The 27,884-nt window shown below is 37.1% G+C and overlaps 1 protein-coding gene across 6 annotated transcripts in view; it reads right to left on the bottom strand.

Annotated features, from left to right (window-relative positions):
* Nucleotides 1-1,163: 1,163 nt before the first annotated feature.
* The window catches only part of STK39 (serine/threonine kinase 39), a 302,550-nt gene continuing 275,829 nt past the window's right edge, over nucleotides 1,164-27,884 (bottom strand). For all 6 annotated transcript variants that reach the window (XM_031960518.1, XM_031960519.1, XM_031960521.1 and 3 more), the window contains 2 exons: nucleotides 10,338-10,402; nucleotides 1,164-2,739 (listed from right to left, as the gene is read on the bottom strand). In XM_031960518.1, the coding sequence (XP_031816378.1) occupies nucleotides 2,665-2,739; nucleotides 10,338-10,402 (140 nt within the window). In that variant the 3' untranslated portion in view covers nucleotides 1,164-2,664. The remainder of the gene's footprint in view (nucleotides 2,740-10,337; nucleotides 10,403-27,884) is intronic.

The following is a 27,884-nucleotide window of genomic DNA, read 5'->3' as shown; positions in this document are numbered from 1 at the left end:
TTCTCAGCACAGGCTGACTACGGTTAATCCCGTGTGATGTGGGGCCATGAGTCGTGTCCAAACACGGTTGTCTAAATGTTACATTAGCACAGATTTATATTTGGAAGAGACTTTACTATTATAGAGTACCAACTATTTTACAGTTGAGGAAACTGAGAGGCCTAGGAGATTTAAGTGACTTGAAGGTCATCAAGCTGGGAATGGAATATGACATCTCTGACTCTAACTGCTATGGGTCAAGTCTTATTCCTTCTCTGGGCCCAAGGTTCCTGATCTGTAATATGAACAATCTCTATTTTCCTTCATTCTCCATAATTCTGTGATTATAATTCAGAGAACATCTGTCTGATTGCAGTATACATTTTTGTCTTTTCCAGCTAATTTGAGGTAATCTGCAAAATGGGTCTCTGACCAAATGTTTTTCTCTCCTCCCTGAAATACCTACTATTTGTTATTCTTTCAAGACATTTTAGGGAGAAGGGGAGGGAAAGAGAAAACTGTTAAGATGTCTCCCCCATGCCCAAATCTCTTTCTGATAAAATCTGATTTCAATATCTCATTGTGATTTGGCAGTGACCTAGGCTGTCCTAAGGACTAGGCCTATGGGTTGTTTGGTATGCCCTAAAAGATTCAAAGGTTTCAATTGTGGATCTTATGATGGACTCTTTGCTTATTATATGAGCTCTAAAGGACAACATTAGATGGCACTGTGGAAAGAGCAAAAAGCTCGGAGTCAGAACCATAAGAGTTCAAATCCAGCCTTACTTACTAATTGTATGAACTTGGGCAAGTCATTCCCAGTTTGCTTCAGCTTCCTCATCTATAAAAGAAATGATCATAGCACCTACCTCCCAGGAATGTTGTGAGGATCAAATAAAAGAATAATCAGAAAAGTGCTTAGCACAAGGCCTGCAGCGTAGTAAACACTATATAAGTGTTGGCTATTATGACTATTGCCATTATAGCTAAATTTAGAGAGATACATCACTGGGTTTCCTTTTCATAGACTGATGGCAATTCTTTGTCCTAGAAGTAAAGTCTGAGAATAATGGGAATGTATACTATTGGGAGAAAAAAGTTCTGAAGCATCAAATTCTATATTAGGTGACATGAGAGCAACAGTGCAGAAAAACTTCTAAAAGAATGAAGCCCCAAACACCATCTTTGTGCAATACACTTTTATTCTCCATTACCTTTGCAGTCATCTTTGAGTAATCGTGTAAACAATAGAATGGAATGAAATTACATTAAGTTGTATGCAAATGGCTCTAGAACACCTTAACAATTATGACAAGGCAATTATAAATAACTTTTCTTAGTAATATATATTTGCTGTTTTAAAGTACATTTTAAAGAGCTGCCATATCTAGGGTTAGCTAGGAAAGAGTCATGGTATAGTTCAAGGAGTCTACCTCCTTGACAGGATACTCCAATTTTGAAAATCCTAAGATTTTTTTTTTTTAAACTAGTTCCGTAATATATATCTAGATATGTCACAGGTTAAGCAGAGGGCTACTTGGGCCAAAAAACATTTATCCTTGAAACCTAACAGCAATTTACCTGTTAGTCATTGCACAAAGCCCTTTCTATTATTTTCTCTCCATCTTGGTATTTTGCAGAATTTCAAGTAAAGCTCAGATTCTTGTTTGTATTTTTTTTTCTTTTTCTTTTTCAAGTTTTTAATCTTTGTAGAAACAAGTCCTATTACTTAAGAAGCCAAATCAGAGATGGGCAGTTAGCGGTCTAGCTTGATGGAAACATCATATAGTATTCTAGCTCGTAGAAGCCCCAGGAAAGCAAAACTTAAGCCAAATGTATGTATTTGACTGGATGCATGTGAAACTCCTAGAACTGAGACTATTTTAGAACAAAGCAGCCTCAGGCACATTCTTAATATTAATGTCTGCAAGGCACCTCCCACTCCCTAGAGACAATCAGCTTGTAGATTGGTTTATAGACAAACCAACATAATATGCTTCCTAATTCCTAATTCAGTCATTTCAAAAACTAGAAGTTACAAATACTCCAAAGATATACCTGAAACTTTTTTTATTTCTTTAAATAATAGGAGATTAACTGCAAGTAAGCACATAATCAAACCATTGTTTTCCTTATAGGTAAGATGTGTAAAGCATAAATATATGAAAAATAAAATTCACAGTCAGTTTTAAAACTAGAATTCAAGTTTGGCTAATAAATCTTAATTTTTATAAGTATATTAATTTCTAAATACAACATAAAAGAGGCAGTATTGTCAGATGTACAATTAAAGTATTATCACAGAAATTTTACAAGGAAAGAAGAAATACGTTTCTGATAGAAAATTCCTTTTATTACCAATAAATAGGGCCACCTGAGTGCATTTCCAGATTGGTTTCAGTTAGGGGAGATCCAAATTGGTTGCTCAGAACATTGAATAGCTTTTGGACAAGTTAGCAGCAATTGTGCAGCTGTGGGATTTGCTGATTCCGATGTGAGTTGCTGGAGCATGATGCAGAACTCGGTGAGTGGTGGGTGGTGGTGGTGGTGGTGATGGTGGTGTTGGGGTTCTGTTGTGTTTCATTCTTTTCCCCCTTCTCATCTAAGCAGGTCTCTTCACAATCTTCTGATTTTGCTGGGGATGAGGGTGGGTGGGGGCCTGAGGATGACATCCAGCCACAAGCATCAGCTGACACTCAACTGAGCAAAGCCAATTAGCTTCACCTCATCGGGGATCTCCGCCCCATCGCAGCCAGAAGCCTGAAAGCAGGAGAAAAACTTTCAATAATGGTTTGCTGTGTTTTTCTCTTGAAGTGTCATAAATGCATGCTTGACTGATCAGCTAAACATGGTCTAGAGGGTCCAGTGAAGAGGTAAGAAGGGATTTCTTACATGCTATGCTATAAATATGGTGAGTGGTCTTGGTTACTGCTAATAAGCTATACACTCTTCTCCACTAAATAAACTTGATATTCAAAAGATGCTTTTAGCTTAAATGTTATTAAAAATGAAAGAGTGAAAAAATGAATGGAAAGGCTCCAAATAATTTTCCTCTTAAGTATAATCTGTTTTCCAACAATAATTAGTTCATCTTCAGAAAGAGCCAGGTAAGATCTAATGATCTTTAATTGAAAGAACTAATATTTAAATATCATTGAATGCTTTATCCTAAAAAAAAAAAAAATCCTATAATTTTTCTTGCAAATCTTTTAGAAGGTTATTTATAGCTTAAAATTGGCTAACATACTATTATGGCATACACTCAACTTTATTTTCTTATTTCAAAACCCTATGGGAATAATCAAACTCCCCCAGCATTGGACTGACTGACTTCTAAATGTCCTTAATTATTTTTCTCTAACTTATTCCATATTTAGTATGTTGATCACCTTTTCTAAGCTGCTCTCTTTATGCTGTTGGCTGCATAAATCAAGATCTGGATACTATACTATTAAAAAAATGGAAGTTGGGAGCAGGAGACAACTGATAAATAGTGGGGGAATGGTGAATTAAACATCAATAACATTATATGACCCTTTTCCTGGCAAACTTCCTGCTAAACTACTGTCACAACAATTAGTCTCCCATGGAAATGAGCCCTTTAAATCTCCTTCCAATTCATCACAATTAACCTACTTAGCATTAGTTGGTATGTATGTTTAGAACACTACAAAAAGACAGTGTATATCAAGTGGATCCATTAAACAGTACATGCAAGTGGCTAAATCCATGTTCCTTGATATGCCACCTAGTTCTTCTAGAATTTGTAAGTAAAATATTTCTGAAATTATTTTTAAAAGATCAAATCAAATCTGAAAAGTATTACCATATTATTTACATTTTCTCTATAACACTGATTATCATATCTACTCCCTAAAAAATACTGGTATATCTGTCTGTATCATATCTGCAATAGCCAAGGAAGGACGGGAGTTAGAAACATGTTTGGAGGAACAACAACAACAACACAAAAAGATGATGAAATAGAGCACTCGCCCTGAAGTCAGGCCAAACTGAGTTTTGAATCTGGCCTCAGACACTTAACACTTACTAGTTATGTGACCCTTTACAAGTCACTTAGCCCCAATTGCCTTACTTAGAGGAGGCAGCAAGGTGCAAATGCATGTGACATGATCAGCTTAGTCCTTTGACCCTGGGTCTTGCCATTCTTTTAATATTTTTCAATATTCCAATCGCAAGCGCCCTTATTCCATTCTGTATGTCTTGCTCTTTGATCCCAGAGTGGGTCAGTTGGTTTTGTGTTCCACAGCCACATGAGGAACCTTTAAATAATCCTTCTCAGTATTTTCTAATTGTGTGGTCTTAGTCACCTAAGAGATGATACCAGAGCATGAGGACAATTCGGCATAAATCTGGCTGTTATTGGAAAGAATGTTTTAAAATTCTGCGAGCATTTACCTCACCTCTCTTTTCATTTTATTATCACTTATTTCGCTCCATTCCTAACTGCCTAGTTTCTACCACCAGCCCTACTCCCCACCTCATAGGAAACCCTCAAGCATACTACAAGGCAGAGTGGGATGGGACTGGGAACAACACATTTTTTATTACTGAATCTCAATGAATGTTTGACATTAACCACCACGGTAGAGATAGTTATAAAATGTAAAAATGACAACAAATGACTTCATCACGTTGGACATCATCAAGCAAGGAAATCAAGCTGGAGACTGAAACAAGATACACAATTCTCTTCCTATGGAAGACTCAATGGACTGGTGATGATGCCTTTAATGAGATAATAAAACCAGTAGTCACAAAGGGTGAATTATATACATAATCTTCAAAGTCCATGCAAAAGGCTCCCCCCCACTACTCCCATGCCAATCCAAAGCAGACAATATCAGTCTTCAGGATCTTTGAAGGCTTTCCTAACTCCTACTGCTATTTCCCCCCCAGTTCTCCAGGAAGCCAGAGACCTCATGATGTCCAAAGTCCCTTAGTGGAATACCTCCACAGAATGGCTTTCTCCCAAGAGAAATAATATTGCACAATTACTTATCTCTTCTTGCTCACCCCCAATTAAAACTCCTTTTCCTTCACCAAGCTGATTTCAGTGTCAGAAGAAAAACAACCTGATTAAGTTATACTAAAGTGTAAATGAATAATAACAATTTCCCATAAACTTTCTAGAGTGTTTTTTTTTTTTTAAAGAGAAGAATATTTAGGAATGTGAATCTGGTAGAATTTTAGATGCTACAGGGTGTGACGACCATGCTAGCACCCCAGATACTTCAGAATCAGCCAGACTCAGGATAAGCAAAAGTCCTTAGTCTTTATTTTTGGTCTTAGATGCAGGATTGAACAGGATGGAAGCAGAATCTCCACAACTGCCTTCTCCCTCATCTACTGCCAAGAGTATGTGACTCTCCCTCATCTTACTCCACCCCCTAGTCCCTCCTACAATCCTCTATACACCAATCATTGAGCTAGCACAGGATAGTGGGAAGGACCATTTTCCAAGCATATGACCATAGAGTATTGTCCAATTGGTAGTTGGCCTCAAGCGTTCAGCAGTCCCAACCTCAGTGCATTGATTCAATAGTTTCAGCCCTCTACAATAGGGTAAATAGGAATGACTAGAGCAACTGAGTATGTGAATGGGTAGAAACTGGCTCTGAAGTCAGAAAAAAATGAATTCAAATCCAACTTCAAGGCACTTACTGTGTGGCCCATCAGAAACTGCTGATCTCAGTTTCCCTCTCTGTAAAATGGAGATAATAACAGCACCTACCTTCAAAAATTGCAAGGATCAAATGAGATAGACTTAATAACTCAGTGCCTGGCACATAGTAAGTGATGCTTAAATGTTACAAAAGTATGTGTGTGTGTATACTTTTAGTATTTCTTAAATTACTAAAATGCACCAATTCTACCTGTTATATCAGATCTAGGAATATAAAAAAGAGAGTCTATGGCAGCCATCTATTTCCCTTGCTGAAAGAACATCCCAGCTCCTATGCTCCTCACTCTGGAATCAGGGTCACAAGTTTCATGCCTGGATTCAGAGGCCTGCATCTTAGCAGTGGTGCTATTTTTATGGGAAATGAAAATGCACCTCAGTCAGTGAGAGATCAGATCTCTCCTTCTGTGCATCATTTTTCAAGGTGAGATCTGAACCATGCCATCAGAGACTAAAAGCATTTCAGGCCTCAGTCAGCCAGGGCAGTGCCTCCTGGGATTACACTGCTCCTCAAGCTGTTACCTAACTAACATCTTTCTACTTCAAAGACTCACAGAATTTGAGAGCTGGAAGAAACTATCAGAAACCATCTGGTCCAGTTTATAGATATACTTGACAAATGGTTCTTCAGCCTCAGCTTTGAATCCCTCCAAGAAAGAACCCAAGCACCTCTAGAGGCAGCTCATGATAATTTTTGGACAGCTAAGAGATGGATTTCCCCTTCCCAATCCTCTTTTTTAATTCCATGACCTTAAGCTTAAACTGCTTTCTTGGTAGTTTTGGTACCCATTGCTTCTCTAAACCCTTCTGATCCCATCTTGGTTCTTCAAATTTTACTCTCCTTATTCTCTCTGTAACTTCCTTCCCATTTTTGGAAATACTGCATTAGGTTATGGAACCTGGTGAGATTTCATTTCTCCTGTAGGTTACTGAACTGTCTCTATGATTTCTACCTTTCAAAAAAAAAGCTATGTTGCACGGGTTAAACAGATATAAATGACATGTCATTTACATGCACCTGATCTATGTTTGGCCTTCAAGAATCAATGAAATATTCTTTATTTTTAATTATAAAGATAGTAAATAGGACGTTTCCAGACTACTGGACTTTGGAGAGATGTACAAAGAGTACAATAAAAATAACTCCAAAAATTCTCTTTGTATTTAGAAATGATATGCAAAATAAAATTATAAATGGGCATACACTCTACTCTTCGGCAGGAATATGCTTTATGGCACCCCTGCTTCAGGAATAATGAAAGCAGGAAAGCTTTGGACCTTACTACTTTACTACTTCTAGCTCCACAAAGTACAAGTATTGGATTTCTTTTAACATTTTATCTAAAGAATTAAAGATGGGGCAGCAAGGTGGCTCAGTGGATAGAATACCAGTCCTGAAGTCAGGAGGACCCGAGTGCAAATGTGATCTCAGACATTTAACACTTCCTAACTGTGTGACCCTGGGCAAGTCACTTAACCAATTGTCTCAGAAATAAAAAAAAAAAAAGAATTAAAGATGAAATTAAAGTGTTATTTATATCCTCTTAGTTTTTATTTTTCTATACTAACTATGTGTTTTTACACATATATGTATAGACATATATACACATAAGAAAGAATACATGTATATATATATGCATATATATAATCTGGGCATACACAAATTGTGTATACACACATACAGACCCACAAAACATGTATGTCTGTATATATAACATTTTAACAAATACTTAACAGCAGATATGTAAAATGAATAGAAACCAAGTAATTTATTAGTATTTGTTTTAAAATACCACACATTCAAAAGTGTCCTTCCAAACCAATCAAAATATCAAGATAAGATTAAGTGTCAAACAATTTGGAAGATTTTTCAAAAGAACAGAACCCAAAGTAGTATGAAGGTTTTGGAAAGGCAAAGCTGCCAAAATACTACATTAATGAACCTAATCAAATGCATTTGAAAGAATGCAATTTTATCAGGACATTAAAATCCTATGGAAAATCAGTAGACAAACCAGGTCAAAGTGGCCCTGCTGAGAGGATTTCATGTTGGCTGACAGTCCACAATAAAAGCAGAAACCTATCATATTTTTAGCACAGCTGGAAGGAAGACTGAATGTTGTGACCAGTTCGCTTCTGGGTCTAATTTCATTTAACATCTTTAACTGTCATTTGGCTAAAAGGAGCAATTATATTTACTCCAATTACTATTAGGCTGTGAAATATTCAGGCTCTGAGGGGGGAGGTGGAAGAGAAGGAGGTGTTATGTGACAGTCTCTCTCCCCATGGAAAGATGGACGAATACATCCAAATTGGTTAGGAACACAGGAGGAAAGTTACAAATGAAATTTGATCTCAACCAATTCCAACAATATAGATGGCAATAATAGGATCCAGTCCTAAGAGTGAGTGAATAAGAAATGAGCAGTATCTCTACAAAATCAGATAGAACAATTTTTCAAGAAAGCAGAAGATTGTCTTCTGTTATGGTAGTAGTCTTTTGTACTGGCAGTTTTCAATCATGAGTTACAGATTTTGGTCTAAAATCTTTTAAGAAAATTGGTCTAAATAGATATCTTCTCAAGAAATGCAGTCTTCTATTTTGGTTTCACTGTTATGCCAAGTGGCTTAGCAACATTTGAAGAAATTTACAAAAGACACAGAAAAATAGTCCGCCTGCAAAACATGCTATGGAGCTTATGTTGTACTGTCTTCCCGATTAAAGGCCTTCATAATTTCTACTTAAAAGCACATATTTTAAGTGTCTTTAGGAAATTAGAGAAAGATCCTGATAATTCCCATTTCACAGATGGGAAAATTGGGAGACAGTGTTGCTTCTATGGTCATTTAAAAAGTTAAGCAAGGATAAAGCTAGAATTAGAAGTGAATCTCTTGACTCCTTCAGGTCTAAGCAAGTTAATTAATTATAAATTAATTAAGCATTAAATAATTAGCTTTAAAAGGGAAAAGTACTCTGAAGATGGAATATCATGCTGTATGAAATTCTAATGTAATTCCTAAGATGAACAAAAGGAAGCTTATAATACCAATTTACTTTTATGTAGCACTTTAAGTTTCATAAAATGCTTCCTTAATAATTTTGTGAAGTAGTTAGTAGTGCAAGTACTATCATTCCCATTTTAAAGATGAGAAAACTAAGACTCATTTATATTAAATAACTTGCCCAAGATCACCCAACCTACAAATATAACAGTGGGTCAAACACCAGCTCCATCACACTTTTTCTCCTATTGGAACATCAGCTTTCAGTTCTATTTGCCCAGAAATATCTCAAATGAATGATCTACTGAGTTTAAAAATTGTAGGTGGGTTAGAAAATTATTAAAATTCTAGAATTTGAGGGCTTAAAAGGGGCCTAAAAGATCATTTATAATAGATTATTGACTTGGCATTAATCCCTAACAGTAGAACAGAGATGCTAATTAAGTTTTCCCATTTTTAATTTCTCATTTTATATCTAAAAACAACATTCTTTTATTCCCAAAACAATGTAAACTCTTCAGAGGTTATTTACTTCTTTGGAAACGAAGCTATTGTTTTTTTTCTTTCTTTCTAAAATGCAGCCCAGTCACTTAAAATCAGATAAGGGCGGAAAGCCAGAGTGCTAATTGGCAGCAGCTTGGCATTTACTGTAACTAAACATTCTGCAATTTTGGCTAAGCACATTTTCCAGTTAATTTTCACGAGAAATGAAAAATACAGATCATCAATAAATATATTCACAGTCAAGTCTTGGTTATTTACATTTTAAAAAATATCTGGTAGTGTTTTGATGACTGGATCTCAATGCTTTTGATTTATGATTTTAAAATGAGCTCTTTGGGGCAGGCCTGTTCACCATTTATTAATTTTGCCTGTTATGAATCAGGTACTGTGCAAGTACTGTGAATACAGAGAAAAATATGGAACCACCCTTGTCTTCAAGATTACATTATACTAGTAGGAAAAAATGACAACTAACTACTCCTGGCCCTTCCCCGCAAACATCTTTCCCTAGCCCTGGCTGCCTTCCGATCATCAGTGAAACTTCAGGTTTAGATGGAAAACCTACCAGAAGTAGTCTTTGATTTACTGGGAAATACAAGCCACTGGAATCTCTCTTGCCCTTGTTATAATAATTGAAAACTTATCATTGAAAAATAGGGTATCCCCAAAGTCTTAGTGAACCAACACTTCGAGGATACTCTTTACTGTTTTTTTTTATGGTACCCACTGAGTAAAGTCACAACTGCCTCCCAGGATCTCCAATACTTTCAGTGCAAGTGCTTCTCTATTTTGAATATTTCACAGCACTTTGCTTGCACCACAGTTTGAAATCATCTTCGGAGAGATGTTATTCTGGATCCATATTGGTTTTAAACAAAGAGTCAATTGATACCTTGCTGAATAAGAGACTGGGATTACTGTAATTTATAATTCAGGACTGTAAAAAAGAAGGAAATAGGTTCACTGAACAAGAGACATTGCCTTGTCAAGAAAACTCCTCTACAGTACTGGATGTTAAAAGGCAGGAATGGATCTCCAAAGAAAACAATAAAAGGTAAGAAAAGAAAGGGAAAAAAATGGTAGTTCTGTTATTTGTATTCGTTTTGTTACCAGCCTTTTGAATCACTTATCACAGCTTTTCACTTACCAACTTAAATGTCAATGTTTTTAATGCTTTGGGGTCATCTACAATCTTCTGCAAATTCGCAGCAACTATAAAACAAAAAACAGAAAGGAAGATTGGTAGGTAAGAGGCTTGTATCAACTAGCTTTCCTTCTAATCACAGAATGAAAATGGTCTCCAAACAGTTTCTTTCACACAGATCTCACATTTTGAGACTGTATTTGCATAGTTTAAATTGTTCTTGTGCAAAAGAGGCTGGGCAATATTCAGAGCAAATGGATTTTTGGATGACTTGTGCTCATACACATTTAAATAAATCATAACACCTCCCCCCAATGTGATCCATTTTATAAAACAAGAAATTAAATAGGAAAGAAATTGGTCCCTGATAATTTAAACAATTGGCCTCATAAGCTACCAGACTGAAGAGATTAGTGATTAGAGAGTGCCATAAAACAAAGAGATATTGAAATCCTTTCTTTCTTTGGAAATAACAGGAGGGAAAAGGTAAGTACATCTGATCTACTAACTCATGATATTGCTCGATTTTTTCATATTTATTTGCTCCTAACAAAAGGTAGCCCAAAAAACCCAACTAGATACTTCCTACCAATCAAGCTTACATATTGAAGCTCTGAATCACAGTGATTTATTGAACCATTTTAAGTATGATCTTGAATAGTATCACACTGCCGAACATGGTCAGAACTTGATTTTGTCATTTCAGGTTCAAAACTGCCAACTGATTACATCTTTATCATTTTAGCAGGTATACTGAAAGACATATACACAATCACACATTCATTTTTTGAATAAATATGCAGTTTTTTCTTTAAAAACAAAACAAAACAAATAAAAAAGCCAAGGTTATCATGTGCTAAAACAGTTTAGTAAAGAAATCATGTCTTCCCGTTTCCCCAGCAGCAAATCTTTTGACAGATGTATAAGGACAATGATAGCAGTCTCATTTTGGTCTTTACCAAATATAAATACTAAATCATTATAATCAGAAAAATAGATCATTGTTTGAAAAGAACAATTGATTATAGTTTCTATTTTCCAAAAAAGGAAAAAAATAAAAGCTTCCTCTTCTACAATTAAGTGCTTTTAAAGTAAAGCTGAATAATTCCAGATCTAACCGCATATATGTAGAAATGATACCATGAAGAGCTAGGGTATTTAAAAGTAGTAGAATATGACCTGTTTAAAGTTTGGCTTTTAGGTCAACTAGAAAAAGTTTATCAAGCAAGATCTTTATACAAGTCAATTACAATTTCCCTGTTACCTTTGGTCTGAGAACTATAAAGGACTGCCCCCCCCCCCCCCCCCAATAAAATGTTCAGTCTGATCCATTTTTCCTTAATAAACTTAGTAAAAGCTGTCCTTTTCTCTATGCTCATTTTCTCCTCACATTGTCTCAGTTGTGTCCAACTTTTCATGACCCCATGTGGGATTTTTCTTGACCAAGATAAAGGAGTGGTTTGCCATTTCCTTCTCCAACTCATTTTACAAATAAGAGACTGAGGCAAACAGGTAAAGTGACTTGGCCCAGGGTTACACAGCTAATACAAGTCTGAGGCACATTTGAACTCAGGAAGATGAGTCTTCCTGACTCCAGGCCCAGCACTTTATACATTGGATGGTACCCTACACTTTGGGATGGAATATCTAGAGCAGAGTTGAAATAGATGGCCCAGAATGAGGTAGTAAGTCATCAGTATTAACTGAGAGACTGTGATGAAAAGAAGCAAAATTCAAATGATATCTTTGTGGCTACCCTTGAAACAGCCTAAATCAGAGAAGCCACCAGAACATTTTATTCTTAAGAAAATTAGTGTTGTGATCAGTTACCACAATTTGCATAGGTCATAATGCCCTGACCTTAAAACACACAGATTTATTTATTTATTTGTTTATTTATTTTGCAGGGGGTGTGCGTGTATGTGTGTGTTGGGGGAGGGGGAATCTGTTGGTTCCTGGTGGAGGTAGATGTATAGGTTTATAATTCATTATATACTCTGAGGAGGAGGAGAGGAAAATATTGACTGAAATAGTAATAGAAAACAGGACAGTCATCAGTAAGTGCTTATCACCTTTCATTCTAAGCACTTACTGATGACTGCCCTGTTTTCTATTACTATTTCCCAAAGCAGGGTTCACTCCTATGCCAACAGACAATGCTTGCTTAGGTGCACAAACATTGGAGGGCAAGATTGAACTGTTAGCTATTTAAAACAATCACCCTAAAAACAGTGTTCTCCAGTAGTTTATACCATACCTTGGGGACATTAGAAATTCAAATTCTCTTATTCAGCTCAAAGCAAAAATAGCAAAACTGGCCACTTACCTGATTACTTATCCCAGCTGCTGGGCTTATTTTCAATTTACTTGATTCTAATTTGTTGTAAAGTGCTATAAAACACCTTCATTTAACTGACATCATATAAAATTTAGGGTGATGTTAATTTTTTTTCCTCCAGTAGCAAGGCTCATTAAAAGGAAGGGTGATCACTGTGTTGTTTCCCTCCCCCCCTCTTCTAACTGTGCACCTGGATTTCAAAAATAAAGATGCTCCTTACCTGGGGTATATACCAAAAAAAAAAAAAAAAAAAAAAAAGCTGAGTGGTTTTGGTGGTGGTTATTTTAGGGTTTTTCAGGCACATGCTGATTATGCCAAGATTCATATTTTACTATTTCCAGTTTCCAAACAAAATATGACTTTTCAACCTGCATTCCCTTTCCCCATTCCTGCCTTAATTCAAACTCCCGACAACTATTCCTTATTTTCTGAGTAAAATCTTAGAAAATAATCTATTCTTACTTTATCTTTCAATTTCTCCTCCCTAATCACTTTCTCTCATTGCTAAAGTGTTTTCTCTACCTACTATTCTTGTCTAAAGTGTGTGCAAAAGGTGGAGGGGGGAGACCAAAGAGAGAGAGTGCCATATATCTTCCAGATAAGTTCCCGACTAGAAATGCTCAGACCACACCTTTGTCCTTTTCATTTGCCAAAAAAGATCTTACAAAATGAGTAATTCCCTTACATTGTCCATCATTATGTTCCCAGAATTGTTTTAGGCTGGATACTTGCCTAGGCAAGAAGTTTAAATTTATGTTTTTGGATGACAAGGTTCCCCTGAGTCCTGTATTTATGAAAATATTAATGGTAACCACAGTATGTCAAAGAATTCGATGATCAAAAGCTTCTGTTTCCAAATAGAGAAGGAAATGGGATAACTCTGGAGTAATCTAGCAGAGAAAATACAGAATTGAATTGCCAATTCTTTGGTAGTTCATGTCAGACATTCTATTTTCTCTAAATTCCTTGTAAGATGTACTACTCAATACATTCTCATTCTGACAGATGGAAAAAAAAAAGTTACGTAATCATTGTTTATATTCTCTGTGTTTGTATTCATACCAATTAGTCCAAAGAAACACTTTTCTCCTCATGTAAAAGCTTATTTCTGTAAATAATCCCATAAAGGGCTGGTAGCTGATAGTCTTTATTTAATTTGGCTCATTCACCCACCAAAAACTGTAAGAGAAAAGGAATCATAGTAGCTCAAGGTCTGATGGTTATGACCAAAAGAAGTATCCTTAAGATGACTGGTGGGTGCTTTCTTCACAGAATGTCTGATCCATCAGCAGACTCTTTGCATCCCATGTGTTCACGGCAATTGGAGACACTATAGGGACTACAGAATAATGAACAGAACTCATCTCTGCCTCAGAGAACTTATGGTCTAAAGAGGGAGAAAAACCCAGCAATGATAGGAGACATGTAGGAATGGAACAAAACTAACGTGCAGCACTGGGAAGCACATTAGAAATGGATTTCTGTCATAACTAAATTAATATTGCTAAAGACTTGCAACTATTACCATTTGGAGTGTGTGGGTGACACACTCCATTAAGCCTTGTTAATGAGCAAACTATCTCTGTTTATTTGCAAGGCTGAACAGATGCCAAAACTTGGACTTTATAACTGCTATTTGGTGTAATAGCCAAGATGTGAAACTGACTAATGCCAACGTTAATTCTGGCATTAGCCAAAATGAGTTCCAAAGGGATTGATATGGCATAGGAAAACTGTCTGAGCACAGAAGCACACACATCACAAACGACTATAATAAGAGTAGGGGAAAAAGTGGAGGTAAAAATGATCTTAAAAATTATAGTCACAGAAGGAAAGGATATTTTATGTAGCTTCTGTTATGTATCAGGCAGTAAGTGGAGTGGATTTTAATAAACTTTATCTTCTTTAACCCTCACAAACAATCCTATGATGCAGGTGCTATCATTATCTCCATTTTATAGATGAGGAAACTGAGGAAACAGAAGTTAAGTAATTTGTCATTATTGCTTATAATTATTGGGTCAGAATCCTATCCAGTGCACCACCAGCTGTGGCAGAAAAGATGGAAAGGTGAGAAAGAATGGGATGTGTGTATATATTTTTTAAAATGACATATAGCTATAGCTCTCACTGAAGTTCATTTGAGGTTATATTTACTCAAGAGTATTTGGCATGATTCTAAAGGATGACCAATCTAGTAATTCTTAAACATAGCAAAGAAAATCAGGATGGAGTTTTATTTTTATTGTAAATATCAGTAACTTCAAATTTCACAACTGATTTATTATTTGGTTTTCAAAACTGGTTACAAACAATGTGACAGGCTTCCCACTTTGGGGGAGGTGATGATGAGGGGAGGGAATAAGGGATGCACTAAGGTTAATTGTTAAAACAGGTTGAAATCGGAGAAACTGATTATTTTGGTCTTGAATTTTCTTTAGTGATTTAAGGTGCTTTCTGAGCTAAAGTTTTAGGGATGGAGGAAAATAAGTATCATTACTGTAGATTTCATTAGCAATTACATTCTACAATTCATTTCGAAAATGGTAAGGACATTAATCAATGAAGCTAGTACAATGACTTGAATTGTGTAGATAATTCACCCAGACATTCTGATTTAGTTCTATTTTAGAAACAACAGAAGAAAGTAAAACATCTGTAAAGAATGACCAGTCTTTTAAGTCATAGTAGCTGACAAGTGTCCACATCAACCCAAACTGAGATAAGACTTAATTTCTTTGCTTCTAAAAAAAGGCAAAGAATATTACTATTCAGTGGAGGCAATTACAGAAAATATCTTCTCCTAGATGCTTAATGAATCTCTGTCATGTTTCCAAAATAGAGGTAGAGACGAATAATTTTAAGTGTATTCTGAAACTTAAAACCTCGTAGACTTTTACAAAGATTATATATGTTGTTTGTGCTTTTTATGCTGTCATAAATTTTCTAAGAGAAATAAGCTATCATGAGTAACTTTAAAGTAACTTCCTCTTGTGGAAGGGGACAGAGGAAACATTTATTTATACAGAGCCTAATAAATGCCAGATTTTATAGGGGGAGACAGAATGAGGGATGAACATGTTCACAACGACCACTAAAGATGGATACATAGGAGAATTAGGAGGAGAAAATACAAACAAGATACATGTAGAAATAGGGGACCAGAAGGGACTTCTGTCAAGGTGGAATTATAGTTAAGACTTGAAGGAAGCCATTGAAACCAGAATATAAAGATGAGAAAGGAGATAAATCAGGCATAAGATCCAACCATCAAAAATACATGGGATTAGGAGAGGGGAATCCCGTGTGAAAAACAGCAAAGTGGCCAGGGTTGCTTGATCATAGAACATATGAAAAAAAGTAAGATCGAAGACTAGAAATGTAGGAAGGGGTTAGGTTATGCAAGGATTTAAAAGCAAAACAAAATTTTATGTGATCTTAGAGGTAACAAGGAACACTGGCACTGATTGAACAGTCCAACCTGCACTTTAGGAAGAGCACTTTGATAGCTAAGTGGAGTGGGAAGAAATTTGGAGGCAGGGAGACTAACCACAAGATCTGGAAAGCATTTTAGAAGTCAGATGACCTGCCTGACTTTACAGAAAAGGAAATCAAACAAGGCCCAGCAGAGATGAGAATCAAACTCCAGAGTGCTGACATCCAAATCCAAAGCCCTACCTCTTCTCCTTCATCATGGCGCCACATGAAATCAGAATCTACTTTACCAACTAGTAATTTTTTCTCCATCTCTTCTATAAGCTTCTGAATCTGATACTTCTCTCTATCCCATGGCCTGATTTTTTCCTAATGACTGTTTTTATTACTACCCAAAATGAAATTCTCTAATTGGAAAACTTTCTAACAGAGCAAAGGCACATGTAACACTCTCTTGGGGTTCCTAGTTTTTAACAGACATGAATATAAGTTGATAGATTACACATCTATACATACATGTGTTTACTATTTCTGCTGTCCTTTCTCTCTGCCCCTTTCCCCAAGGCTTTATTCTGTTGGCCAAAAGTTCTGAATTTGAGAGAGAGGAGGAGATCCTAGTAGTGCAAGGAAACGTTTCAGGCGGTCTGTGTACTGTGATTGGAGGAGGGAGGAGAGGAGGAGATGGGATTAGACCTTCATTTTCATATTTATTGGTATTTTAAAAATAATCCTATATATTCTACTTTCTACATTAAACACATTATTCTAATAAGATTTCACCAGACTGTTAAGAGGGGTCCCTGACACTTTTTAGTGTTTTTTAGGCTGAATTCTTGCCTTAGAAAGATTTCTTATCTTATAAATATCTTAAATATTTTGGTGTTCCAAAAAGTGGGAAAAACCTATCTGCATGAATGCTGTGTATGTGTCTCCCTCAACCTCTCCTCCCTCCCTCGATGCTTCCTTTTCTCTCTCTCTCTCTTGTCTTTCTCTGTCTCTGTCTGTCTCTCTCACACACTCACACTCACACACACACACACTGCTGAAAGGACACTTTGGGGTTATATGTGTTGTCACAACCCTTGCTGCAGAAAAAAGCATATATGGTCAAGTACTTGCTATCCTATACAGGAAAAAGAGAAGGAAGGCACTGTAATCAAGAGGGTCTGGGAAAGGCTTCCAATAAAAGATGGGATTTTGATTGGGGCTTTAAAGGAAGTCAGGAGGTGGAGCTGAGGAGGGAAAACATTCTAGGCATGGGGGACAGGCAGAGGAAATGCCCAGAGCTGAGAGATGCAGTCTCTTATTCGTGGAGCAGCCATGATGTCACTGAATCAAAGAGTATGCGGAAGAGAGTAAGGTATAAAAAGAATGGAAAGGAAGAATGGGACTAGGGCTCTGAATGGCAAAGAGAGCATTTTGTCTGCGATCCCAGAGGTGACAGAGAGCCACTCTGGTTCACTGAGTAATAAGGTGACATCCAACCTGCACTTGAGGAAATTGACTTTGGTTGCTTAGTGGAAAAAATGGATGTGTGGGAAGAAACTTCAGGCAGAGCCACCAGCAGCTGCTGCAGCAATTGAGAAATCAGGTGATAAAGCTTGCACTCAGAGGGGTGGCAGTGTCAGGGAAAGGGACGCATATGAGATGGGTCGCAAAGGGGAAATCCATAGGCTTTGGCAACTGCTTGGATTTGTGGGCAGGGTAGGGGGAGGAGTCTAGGATGATTCTTCTGTGGTGAGCCTGAGGAACTGGGAGGATCGTATGTGCCCTCTACAGTAACAAGGAAGGTAGGAAAGGGAAGGCTTTAGGGGAAAAGAAGTAATTCTGTTAGCATTAAAGTGGACATCCAGATGTCTGAAATGTAGCTGGAGATGTCAGCAGAGAGTCTGGAGCAGGAAAGGGAGATTTCAGAATCACCAGCATAAAAATGGTCATTCAATATGTGGAAGCCGATGAGATCACCAAGTGAAGTAGAACAGAGGGAGAGGCAAAGAGGGCCCAGGACAGAACCCTGGGGAATACCTGTGGTCATAGTGGTCTGGAAGCGGATCCAGCAAAGGAGATAGATAAAGATCAATCAGACAGACAGGGGGAAACGAGGAGAGAATGGCATCCAAAAACCTAGAGAGAAGAGAGTATCAAGTGGGAGAAACTGCAGGCAAGTCGAGTCGACTAAGGACTGAGAAAAAGTCATTGGATTTGGCAACAGAGAACATTGGTGACTTTGGAGAGGCAGGACAAAGTCAGAAGCCCGACTGAAAAGGGTTAAGAAGTGAATGAGAGGAACTGGAAACATCTATTGTAGGTGGCCTTTTCAAGGACTTCAGCTACAAAGCACAAAAAATTTATAGGATGATGGTTAATGGAAATAGGAGGATCATATTGCAGGTTATTTCAAAATAGGGGAGATGTGCCTATTTGTAGGAAATAAGACCGTAGAAAGGGAGAGATTAAAAGGAAGTACTGGAGTGGGGATGACAAAGGGGGCAATCTGTTGGGAAAGATTTTACATTCATCTCTTTCAAATGGGTTTTGTTCAAGGGTCATATGTTACTGTGTCTAGTTAGCTGAAATTTGTGGCACAGTTTGAGATTTAACCCTAATGACTTTTCAAATGAGAAAAGTTCTGAAAAAGTTAAAATTAATGACACAGTAAATATAATCATATGAAGAACACTATGTAAATTACAGGGCAAAGCAGCCAACTGAGGCAGAGCCATCTGGCACAAACACAAAAGAACAGAGAGAATCTAAAAGCTTCTGAGCTCAGCATTTATTTTGCTAAACTCCAAATGACAACATTAGAAAGGCACCTGTACGGTCTAGATGTAAAAGTACTTTCACATTTCTCACAGGACTGCAGAATCTCAGAATTGAAGGGCATTGAAGATGTCTTCCTGAACAGGAATCCCATCTACCCAGTCTCTATTGGAAGATCTTCAAAGATCGAAAGCACAGTGGATAAGAGCTCTGAGTCTGAAGTCAGAAAGACCTGAGTTCAAATCTAGATGCATGACCCTGGGCAAGTCACTAAATTTCACTGACAGTTTCCTCATCTATAAAATGGGAATTTAAAGGCAGCTTCCTTGAAGGGTTTTTTTGAGGATATAAATTGAGATATGATTTGTAAAGCACTTAGTACAGTGTTTAGAACATAGTAGGCAATACATACATTTTTTAGCTTTTGTAATTAAATTTTAGATGTGGTCTGAATACAGTAGAATAGGCCTAGAAACCTCCTTTCTGAACACTAAACTTTAGCTTTTTTATGTCTATCATGTTATATTACTGACTTATATAGAATTTATTATCAATTAAGCCACCTAGATTCCTTGCAACTATACCCCTTCCCCCAACTGAAAGACAAGACTTTACATTTCTCTTTATTGATTTAGGATAACAAGATCTAGTCCTTTGCTCCAACTTAAAAATAACTTTTTTGTACCTCAAATTAGATGACCAACCATCTCAATATGGCCTTTCCTCCAGACTCTAAAGGTCTGTTACCACAATTCTGCTCACTATGCCATCCATGCCTTCACAGAAGTTACTGTTTAAAAAGTTAAGCAGAATATCATGGAGGATCTGATTATCCCACTAGTTTCAAATTCATCTAAATCCACTATCATCTATAGCTTACATTTTTCAATTTTTTCTTCACAAGGATACTGTGAGATATTGTCACGTCTTGCTAACAAACTGTGTTTTAATAAGGGATTCTATAATTTGGGCAGACTCATCTCTTACATTCACCTGGGGCAATCCCAAGAGGAACCCTTCTCAGTTACTTTTCAAAACTTGAAAAATAACGGCTGAGTAAGCAGTCTTGGGTACAGGCCAGGACCGAACACTTCACTCAACCAAAGGTAGCCAACAAATGCTTCTTAAAGGTCTACTACTTGTACTAGGGATGCAAAGGAAAAAAAAGAGAAAAAAATAAAAGTCTGTTCTCAAGCTCCTGCTCTATTACTTAAGAGACAAAAATCCTACACTATAAAAGGCAGTACTAAGCTATCACTTTAGTGTGAATGAGTTTCAAAAAACCATTTAAGTATAAATTACTTCTTCCTTTTGATGGGAGAAAAAGTCACCTTATATAAAATGCTGTTAAAGGATTCCCCTCTTTACCTTCCACTTGATCTTATAAAATTTCCTACAGAAATATGTGCAAGCAGTGCCATCAAATTCATTGGTTTTAGAATCAAAGGACCCAAGCTTGAATCCCAGTTCTTCCAGTAACCACAAATGTGGCCTTGGACAGGTAAGTCATTTAATCCTGTTTGCCTCAGCTTACCACAAATATGACCTTGGACAGGTAAGTCACTTAACCCTGTTTGCCTCAGTTTACCACAAATATGACCTTGGACAGGTAAGTCACTTAATCCTGTTTGCCTCAGTTTACCACAAATATGACCTTGGACAGGTAAGTCACTTAATCCTGTTTGCCTCAGTTTACTCATCTGTACAATGATCTAGAGAGGAAAATGGCAAACCACTTCAATATTTTTGCCAAGAAAACCCCAAATGAGACCACAAAGAGTTGAACATGGATGAAAAGCCTGAACAATAATACAAAAATTGGAAGACCTATTCCTTTCTAGCTCTATGATCCTATGAAGTAGGACCCTATATACTACCTAATTTAGAAGCATAGAAATGAGTTGTTTCTTAATTTTACTTCAAAGCATAGAACCACTATGAATTTGTGTCATCGATTCAAGTTCAGGTTACATGCTAAAATATCAAAATATTAAAAAAAACCAAACAAACCCCAAAATAACAAATGCATGAACCCAAGGTTAAGAACCCATCAATCCAGAGGGGGAAAAAAACCCACAGACTACGGGCACAGGGAAATGACAGATAGCGACAGAATATCTTTTAAATGCTTGGAGAAGAAAGGCAGATCAGAAGATGGGGACAATTTTTAAGGCCAGAGACTCAAAATCACCCCTTCTCCCAAAAAAGAGGTGAATCAAGACACTATAATGAGACAAATAAATAGCTTGCTCCAAGAGAAAATTTGAGGGGAGAACAATAACAGAAGGATCTCAATAAAAGAAGTTCCATGGTAAGGACAAGATTCTATCGGATACTTTGGGATCTTACCCAAGTCTTTGGCTAGTTATGTAGCCACTGCAGTCTTGTTTGAGCTTCATGAGCCCACTGTGGTTTTCTGGGTGTGTGGCACAGGTCGGGTGCAAGACCCCCTTCCCAATGAACTGCTCAGAGATATATCATCAGGTACAAAGAGAAAGCATTTATTTAATCCCTGCAGAGAGAGGCCCAGGCACACCTGGGAGCCATCCCAACTCCACTCTGTGTTCCTGGCTTCCAGCTTGTCCAGGGTTTAAAAGCAAAAGATTCAAGCCTTCTCATTGGATAGACTAACAGGGTGTAACCATCCATGATCAATAGTCATCAATGCTGGCTGCCTCCCACAGGTCATGTCACATCCTGCAACTCCCTGTATCCCAGGGTTCAAAGTTCATCCCTTCAGAGATCAAATGACCTCTCCAGGGTCCCAATTCTGGGAACAAGGATGATGTGACTCAATACTGAGAAATACTTCATCCAGTCAGTCCCATTCAGTGGCAAAGATTCTAAAGTGGTTGGCAATTTCTTCCTCCAGCTTATTTTACAGATAAGGAGCCCGAGACAAGCAGGACTAAGTGGCTTGGTCAGATCAGGTAGCTACCAAGCGTCTGAGACTGGATCTGAACTCAGGGAGAGTAGCCTTTCACTCCAGGCTGCGCATTTTTGACTCCACTCCCTTAGTTGCCCTTGTTAGGCCCCTGATACCTGTGCTGGACAAAGCCTTTCAGGCTCAGACACACTGAGACACCACCCACTTTGCGAGCTCTCTCAGCCCCAAATCGGGGAAAGGAGGACCTACCGCTCTTACGGATTCATGAAAGACAAAGATTGACCAGACCCTGGTAAACAATGTTTGACTCTTTTTATGCAGTGCTTAGCAATAAAGCTCTCCTAAAATATTTAATGCTAGGACAGTGTGATGTTTTCTTGGCATAGCATTTGGTAGGACAAGGCCTCTATCCTTCCCATGGGTTGGGAGAAAACATCTGAGAAGGTAGAGGCAGGTAGGCAACGAGGAGCCAAGTCATGAGTCTAGATTAAAAAAAAAAAAAGACTATGGTGGTGAAGGAAAGGGGCAAGAATAATGCTACCCCTCACACCCCCATCAGCAAGGTATTCAGCATATAGCCTTTTTCTAACTTGTTTCCTCGCCTTACAATAATTGCTCACACTTAGCTGTGCCAGGCTTAGCTTCATTTACATTTTGACAACTCATTTATATCAACATGCTACATTATGCCAAGGATTTGCATTTGAAATCTCTGACCTATGGAATGAAAGGCTCTGACTCTTTTCAAGGAAGGGTTTTCAGCCTTTTTGCATCATTGACATTTGATAAAACCTCATGATACTGCTTTTAAATATATAAAATACACTGGATGACAAAAGGAACCAATTATGTTGAAATAGTATCAAAATATTTTTTAAAAACAAGCTCATGGGCCCCATGTTAAGAATCCCCGCCTTAAAGAAACTGTAAGAAATAACAGATGGGGGGTAATTTAGGGTCTTGGTCTTCTTCCACAAATCTAAGCCTAAAAGCAGGATGGTGTCCTGACTTTGTAGTCAGAGGACCTGGTTTCAAATTACATGAATGAAACTACTTGAATGACATCAAATGAAGTCACTTAACCTTCTTCATCTGTAAAATGAGAGCTGGACAAGAAGGTTCAGAAACCACTGAGTTCCCTTTTCACTCTACATCTAAGATCCTTACAAAAAAAGAGTGCTTGAATTGTCCCAGCCTCAAGATCTGCCTAAAGTTGAAAATGTAGCCCATTCTTTTTCTTTTCCTAGAGGCAATCGGAGTTAAATCACTTGCCCAGGGTCACACAGCTAGGAAGAATTAAATGTCTGAGACCACATTTGAACTCAGGTCCTCCTGATTTCAGGGCTGGTGCTCTATTCACTGTGTCACCTAGCTGCCCCAATATAGCCCATTCTTACCCTCTGTTTCTTACTGTTTCCTTTCCCTGGTCTGGAATATATTTGTTCCCCTTGAAGGATGGCTAACTCTATGATGACAGGTCCCTGGCCTTGGTACACCCAGAACAATCTGAATCCTGTTAATTTATATGGATTCACATGTGTATATCAGTACCATGGGATTGGTGCTGATAAGGCTATTATGAAGTGAAGATTATGAATTATCATTATCATTGTCTTATCTTGACACTAAGTTTTTGCCTCAGCAAATCCACTAACTTCTCAGTGCCCAAAGAGAATAACTCCTTAAGATTCTCAGATGTTTAACAGTTTATAGCTTTGCATTGCGAGAGGAAGTTTTTTCAGTGGTTCAGGTTTTCACATTGGTAGAGGGGATTTCTACATAGGAAGTTCCCTATACCAGGATTTTTCAAACTTTTGTGTCTCAGGTAAAAAACAAAAAAACAAAACAAAAACAAAAACAAAAACCAACCAAACAAAAACTCCTTTCCCTCTTAAAAAAATTTGAGAACAGGGGCAGCTAGGTGGTGCAGCCTTGAAGTCAGGAGGACCTGAGTTTAAATCTGGCCTCTGACATTTAACACTTCTTAGCTGTGTGATCCTGGACAAGTTACTTAACTCCAATTGCCTCAGGAAAAAAATTACTGAGACCTCCAAAAAAATTTTTGTTTATGAAGGTTGTATATATTAATATTTTTTCATACTAGAAAATGGATTTAATCTAACAGAACTGCTAAAAAGCTTTTAGGGACCCCCATGGATGCCTGGAACTTATTCTGAAAACAATGTCCTACACCAGGGATCAGCCAACATTGTCCTGGATTTAAAACTTTATATATATGCCATTTAGATCTGGCTTGCTAACTCCTGCCCTATACACACACACACACACACACACACACGTAAGAAATATATATATATATATATATATATACACACACACACACATACATACACACACAGATAAGAAACACATGTACACACAAATATAAAATTTAGCAACGAGTGAATTTGGCCATTTTAGGTTAATACTATCCTTAATCCATCAATACATGTTTGTTGCAGACCTAATATGTGCAAGGCCCTGTTTTCTCAGCTTTAAAAAGGGGAGGGGTGTATGTGTGTGTGTGTGTATGTATGTATGTATGTAAGTGAAGAGCCTTAGCTAAATTTGAATGACTTCAAAGAATCTATTTTTCTGTTAAACTGTTAGCAGTCTATGATCCACCATAGTATTCTGTATCCTATCTTTCCTTTATTCATAAGTTAAACCAAGGTGTTTGTCAGGAGAGGAAAAAATGTCAACGGCTCTATTCACTTATCTTTTGTAAGGTTCATCTTTACAACTAATCACATAGGAATTTTTTTCAGGATTTGATTTCACTTGTATTTGCATGTCTGGCACTACCTGCTGAGCAATGAAATGATTTATTTAAAATTTTAATCTTGATTTGAAGGGGCAAAAGCAAACCTTAAGTGCACTGTCAGAGCATTTCCTTTAGAACTGACATTGGAGATGCCTATCAAAAAGCTTGTTTTTTATCAGAAGCTATTTGAGAGAATGGCAAGGGAAATAAGAAAGCCTGTGGCGAAGATCTGATCATTCACTAAGGACAGAAGACCGGAGAATGGCTAATGCATTTCTTATACTTTAAAAAAAGGAAACAAAAAGGCAATCTAGAAAACAATAGCTATTGGGAACTTTGGTCCTAAGAAAGACACTAGAAATTCTGATAAGGAATATGATTATTAAACATTCCTGAATACATTATTTTCAAAGAGGGCTTGAAATGGCAATTTCTCTAAATGCAAATTAAGTCTAGCCAACATGCTTGGATTTCTAGCCTGTTACCAAATTTGTTTATTATAATCTCTCTTCATCCCACTAAGAAAGGATGTGATTTAGTTTTATATAGGTACTTGCTACTCTGTCACACAGATTGATTTATATTTTCACAACTGGGTCACATTATCAATGATCTGAAATAAGACTCCATATTGCTTTTTTAGTAGAAAAATGAATAAGACAATGTACTTCTGTCTTAAGAACAATGAAAAAGGAAGGTTTCCAGGTCATCAGGAGGCTGAGTGTAGTAAGATATCATTATAAATAAAAATGGTGATATTAAAGATAAAGGTGTTTCAATAAGTTATCTGGGTAAAAGGCTCATGTAGCATATAATAATGTTAGGTGCTAAAAGGAGGTAGGAATAATTTTGACAAAGAACTGCAATCAAGAGCTGTCCAAAATTTAAAAAAAAAAATCTTGGGGATTATCTTCAATAAGGTACTATAGGAGAAAACAAATAAACAAACACCACCACCATAAAAAAGAACTATATTTGACAGCAGAGACAAGGGCTAACAGGACTAGGCCTTATACCTGTTAGCACTAAAGACAATGAGTATTTTTGTTAACCATGAATTCTTTCTTCAATCTAGAAGAATTCAAATGAAAAAGTACCAGTAGCAACCAAAGTAGAATGACTCAAGTTTTAGAGAGGTATAAGGAACTAGGGACTTAAGATAATATTTATTAAGTCATTTAATGTTATATACCATATAAAATAGATGAACAAAAACTTTTTTAAAAATTATAGGCTCCTGAATCATCCCAAGGAATATTCATAGCCACAGACAATGATAGCTATGGTAATCCAGTGCAGTGATTAAACAAGTGGATTTTTTCTCTAACACAAATAAAACACACCCACACAAAGCTGGATCCCTTTACATTTACATTAGTGATTTTTTGGATTCATTATTTTAAAAAACTTTTATCAATGTATTTTGGTTTTATATTCCCTAAATTCCCCCTATATCCTTCCCCTTGCCTCTTTCTACAGATCCATCTAAGATTTTTTTTTTTTAAGAAAAAAAGAGGGGAAAAGTCATTAAAGTGGGCCAATACATTACAATCTGACAATGTTCCACACTCACATCACCTCTGCAAAGGAAGGAGCTATCTTATTTTGGACCCATTACTTCATCAAACGTGGTTGGCTCCCTCCAATCATATAGTTCACAGAGCTTTGTGGCATATTCTCACCTTGCATATTTTTTTTTTCACATAGCTTTCATAAATGCAGAGAGGTTTTATGCAGGACACAAGAGGCTTTTCTTTAATAATCTGTTCTCATGCTGTAGCGTTCCCCCCCCCCCCCCCCAGGAGAAAGTAAACTTTTTCAGAACATGGGTCTTTTGTTTGTACCTTTGCATATCCAGAGTCCAGAAGAGTTTCTGATATAGCTAGGGTTTTCTCAAAGTCTAGTGAAGTTTTAAGCTTCTGAAATACCCTGTAGTAAATACTTAATTGGACTGAATTTCTCCTCCACTTTTAACCTGTTTGGACGCTATAATCAAAAAAAGGAAGTGGGCCAGTCACTTGAAGCAATACAAAGATAGTGCAAGTAGCATACCAAAACATTCATCTTCATTTGGAAAAAAGGGACAAAATAAGGAATATAATTTCATGGAGTTTAAAGAAAAAATATTCACATGTTCACATATCAAAAATTAATGCAAGAATATACAATTACAAAGAAAAAATTCAATGGCAGGGGAGGGATTGGGATGTGTCTGCTTGTGAATTAAGAACTTCATCACCAATTCTAATATCTTTTCTTTCATTTTAATTGATCTTTTAAATCAGTCCCTTGTCACCTGTGATCAAAAACATATTTTGATTTGAGTCACATGAAAATGTTGCTTCACAACAGGCTCTTACCCCCTACTTTAAACAGTGGAGCTGTTTTGAGCTGGAAGTAATTGTATTACAATTACTGTGGTGGTGAGAAAATAAAAAAGGCAAATATGGAATTATTGAAAGTTCAAGAAAAATTCAGAAGTGCTCATTTGCTCAAATGTAAGGTTTTACTGGTAATTTACAAAATCCCACATAAATTTGCATTTATCCCTTCATGATGACATGAAGCCTGTGATAAACACGCCAAATGCTCAATGGCCACATGAAGACCATAGGTCCTTCACTTCGGTCTCATTCCTGTCTTTGATATCTGCTTGATGTGGGATCCTGGACAAATCACTTAACTTGGCTATCAGTGGTCTAGACAACACTCAAAATTCTAAATGTCATTGAAGGTGCTAAGCTGTGTTCAACTGTCCTACAGTAAACCAACCAGTTAGCATTTATTAAATGTTTATTATGCTCCAGGAACTGTTTCCTAAGGGCTAGGGATACAAGGGCAAAAAACTCATTCCCAGACTTCAAGAAGCTTCCATTTAAATGGAAGAATTTAACATATAGAGAGGGAAGCTGAAAAGGAGGTGGGGGCTGCAGGACTGACATAGTTGAAAATGTCTTGGAAATGCTAGAATCAAGAAAAATAAAGTTAAAAACTGGCCTATCAATGCCCAGAGTAGTTCCAAGGGTAGAGTCCATTTTTGAGGGAGGTAGGGGAAGTGCAAACTGAATGCCTGGAGGTGTCCTGGAAGGCACAGAGAATTTCTTCAGTAAAGAACTCCTTATAGCAAAGAAATCACAGGCCCAGTCCCCAAAACACATCACTTCCTCATCAGAGTAATTAAATGAAGCACAGAAGGTGTATCCCTTGCAGCATCTTAAGTCAGTGCTGTCATTAGTTTGTAGAGAAATCTCTAATATAGAAAGGCAGAGGGTTCAGAAAGGTTATATGCAAAACCTTTACAGTCTTTGTAGCTTATCAGATATTAAAGACATGTTAATTTTAAAAGGAATTAGAAACATAATA

This window comes from Sarcophilus harrisii, chromosome 3, assembly GCF_902635505.1.
Source record: "Sarcophilus harrisii chromosome 3, mSarHar1.11, whole genome shotgun sequence".
Classification (NCBI taxonomy): Eukaryota; Metazoa; Chordata; class Mammalia; order Dasyuromorphia; family Dasyuridae; genus Sarcophilus; species Sarcophilus harrisii.
This window is presented reverse-complemented; position numbering and strand designations above follow the sequence as displayed.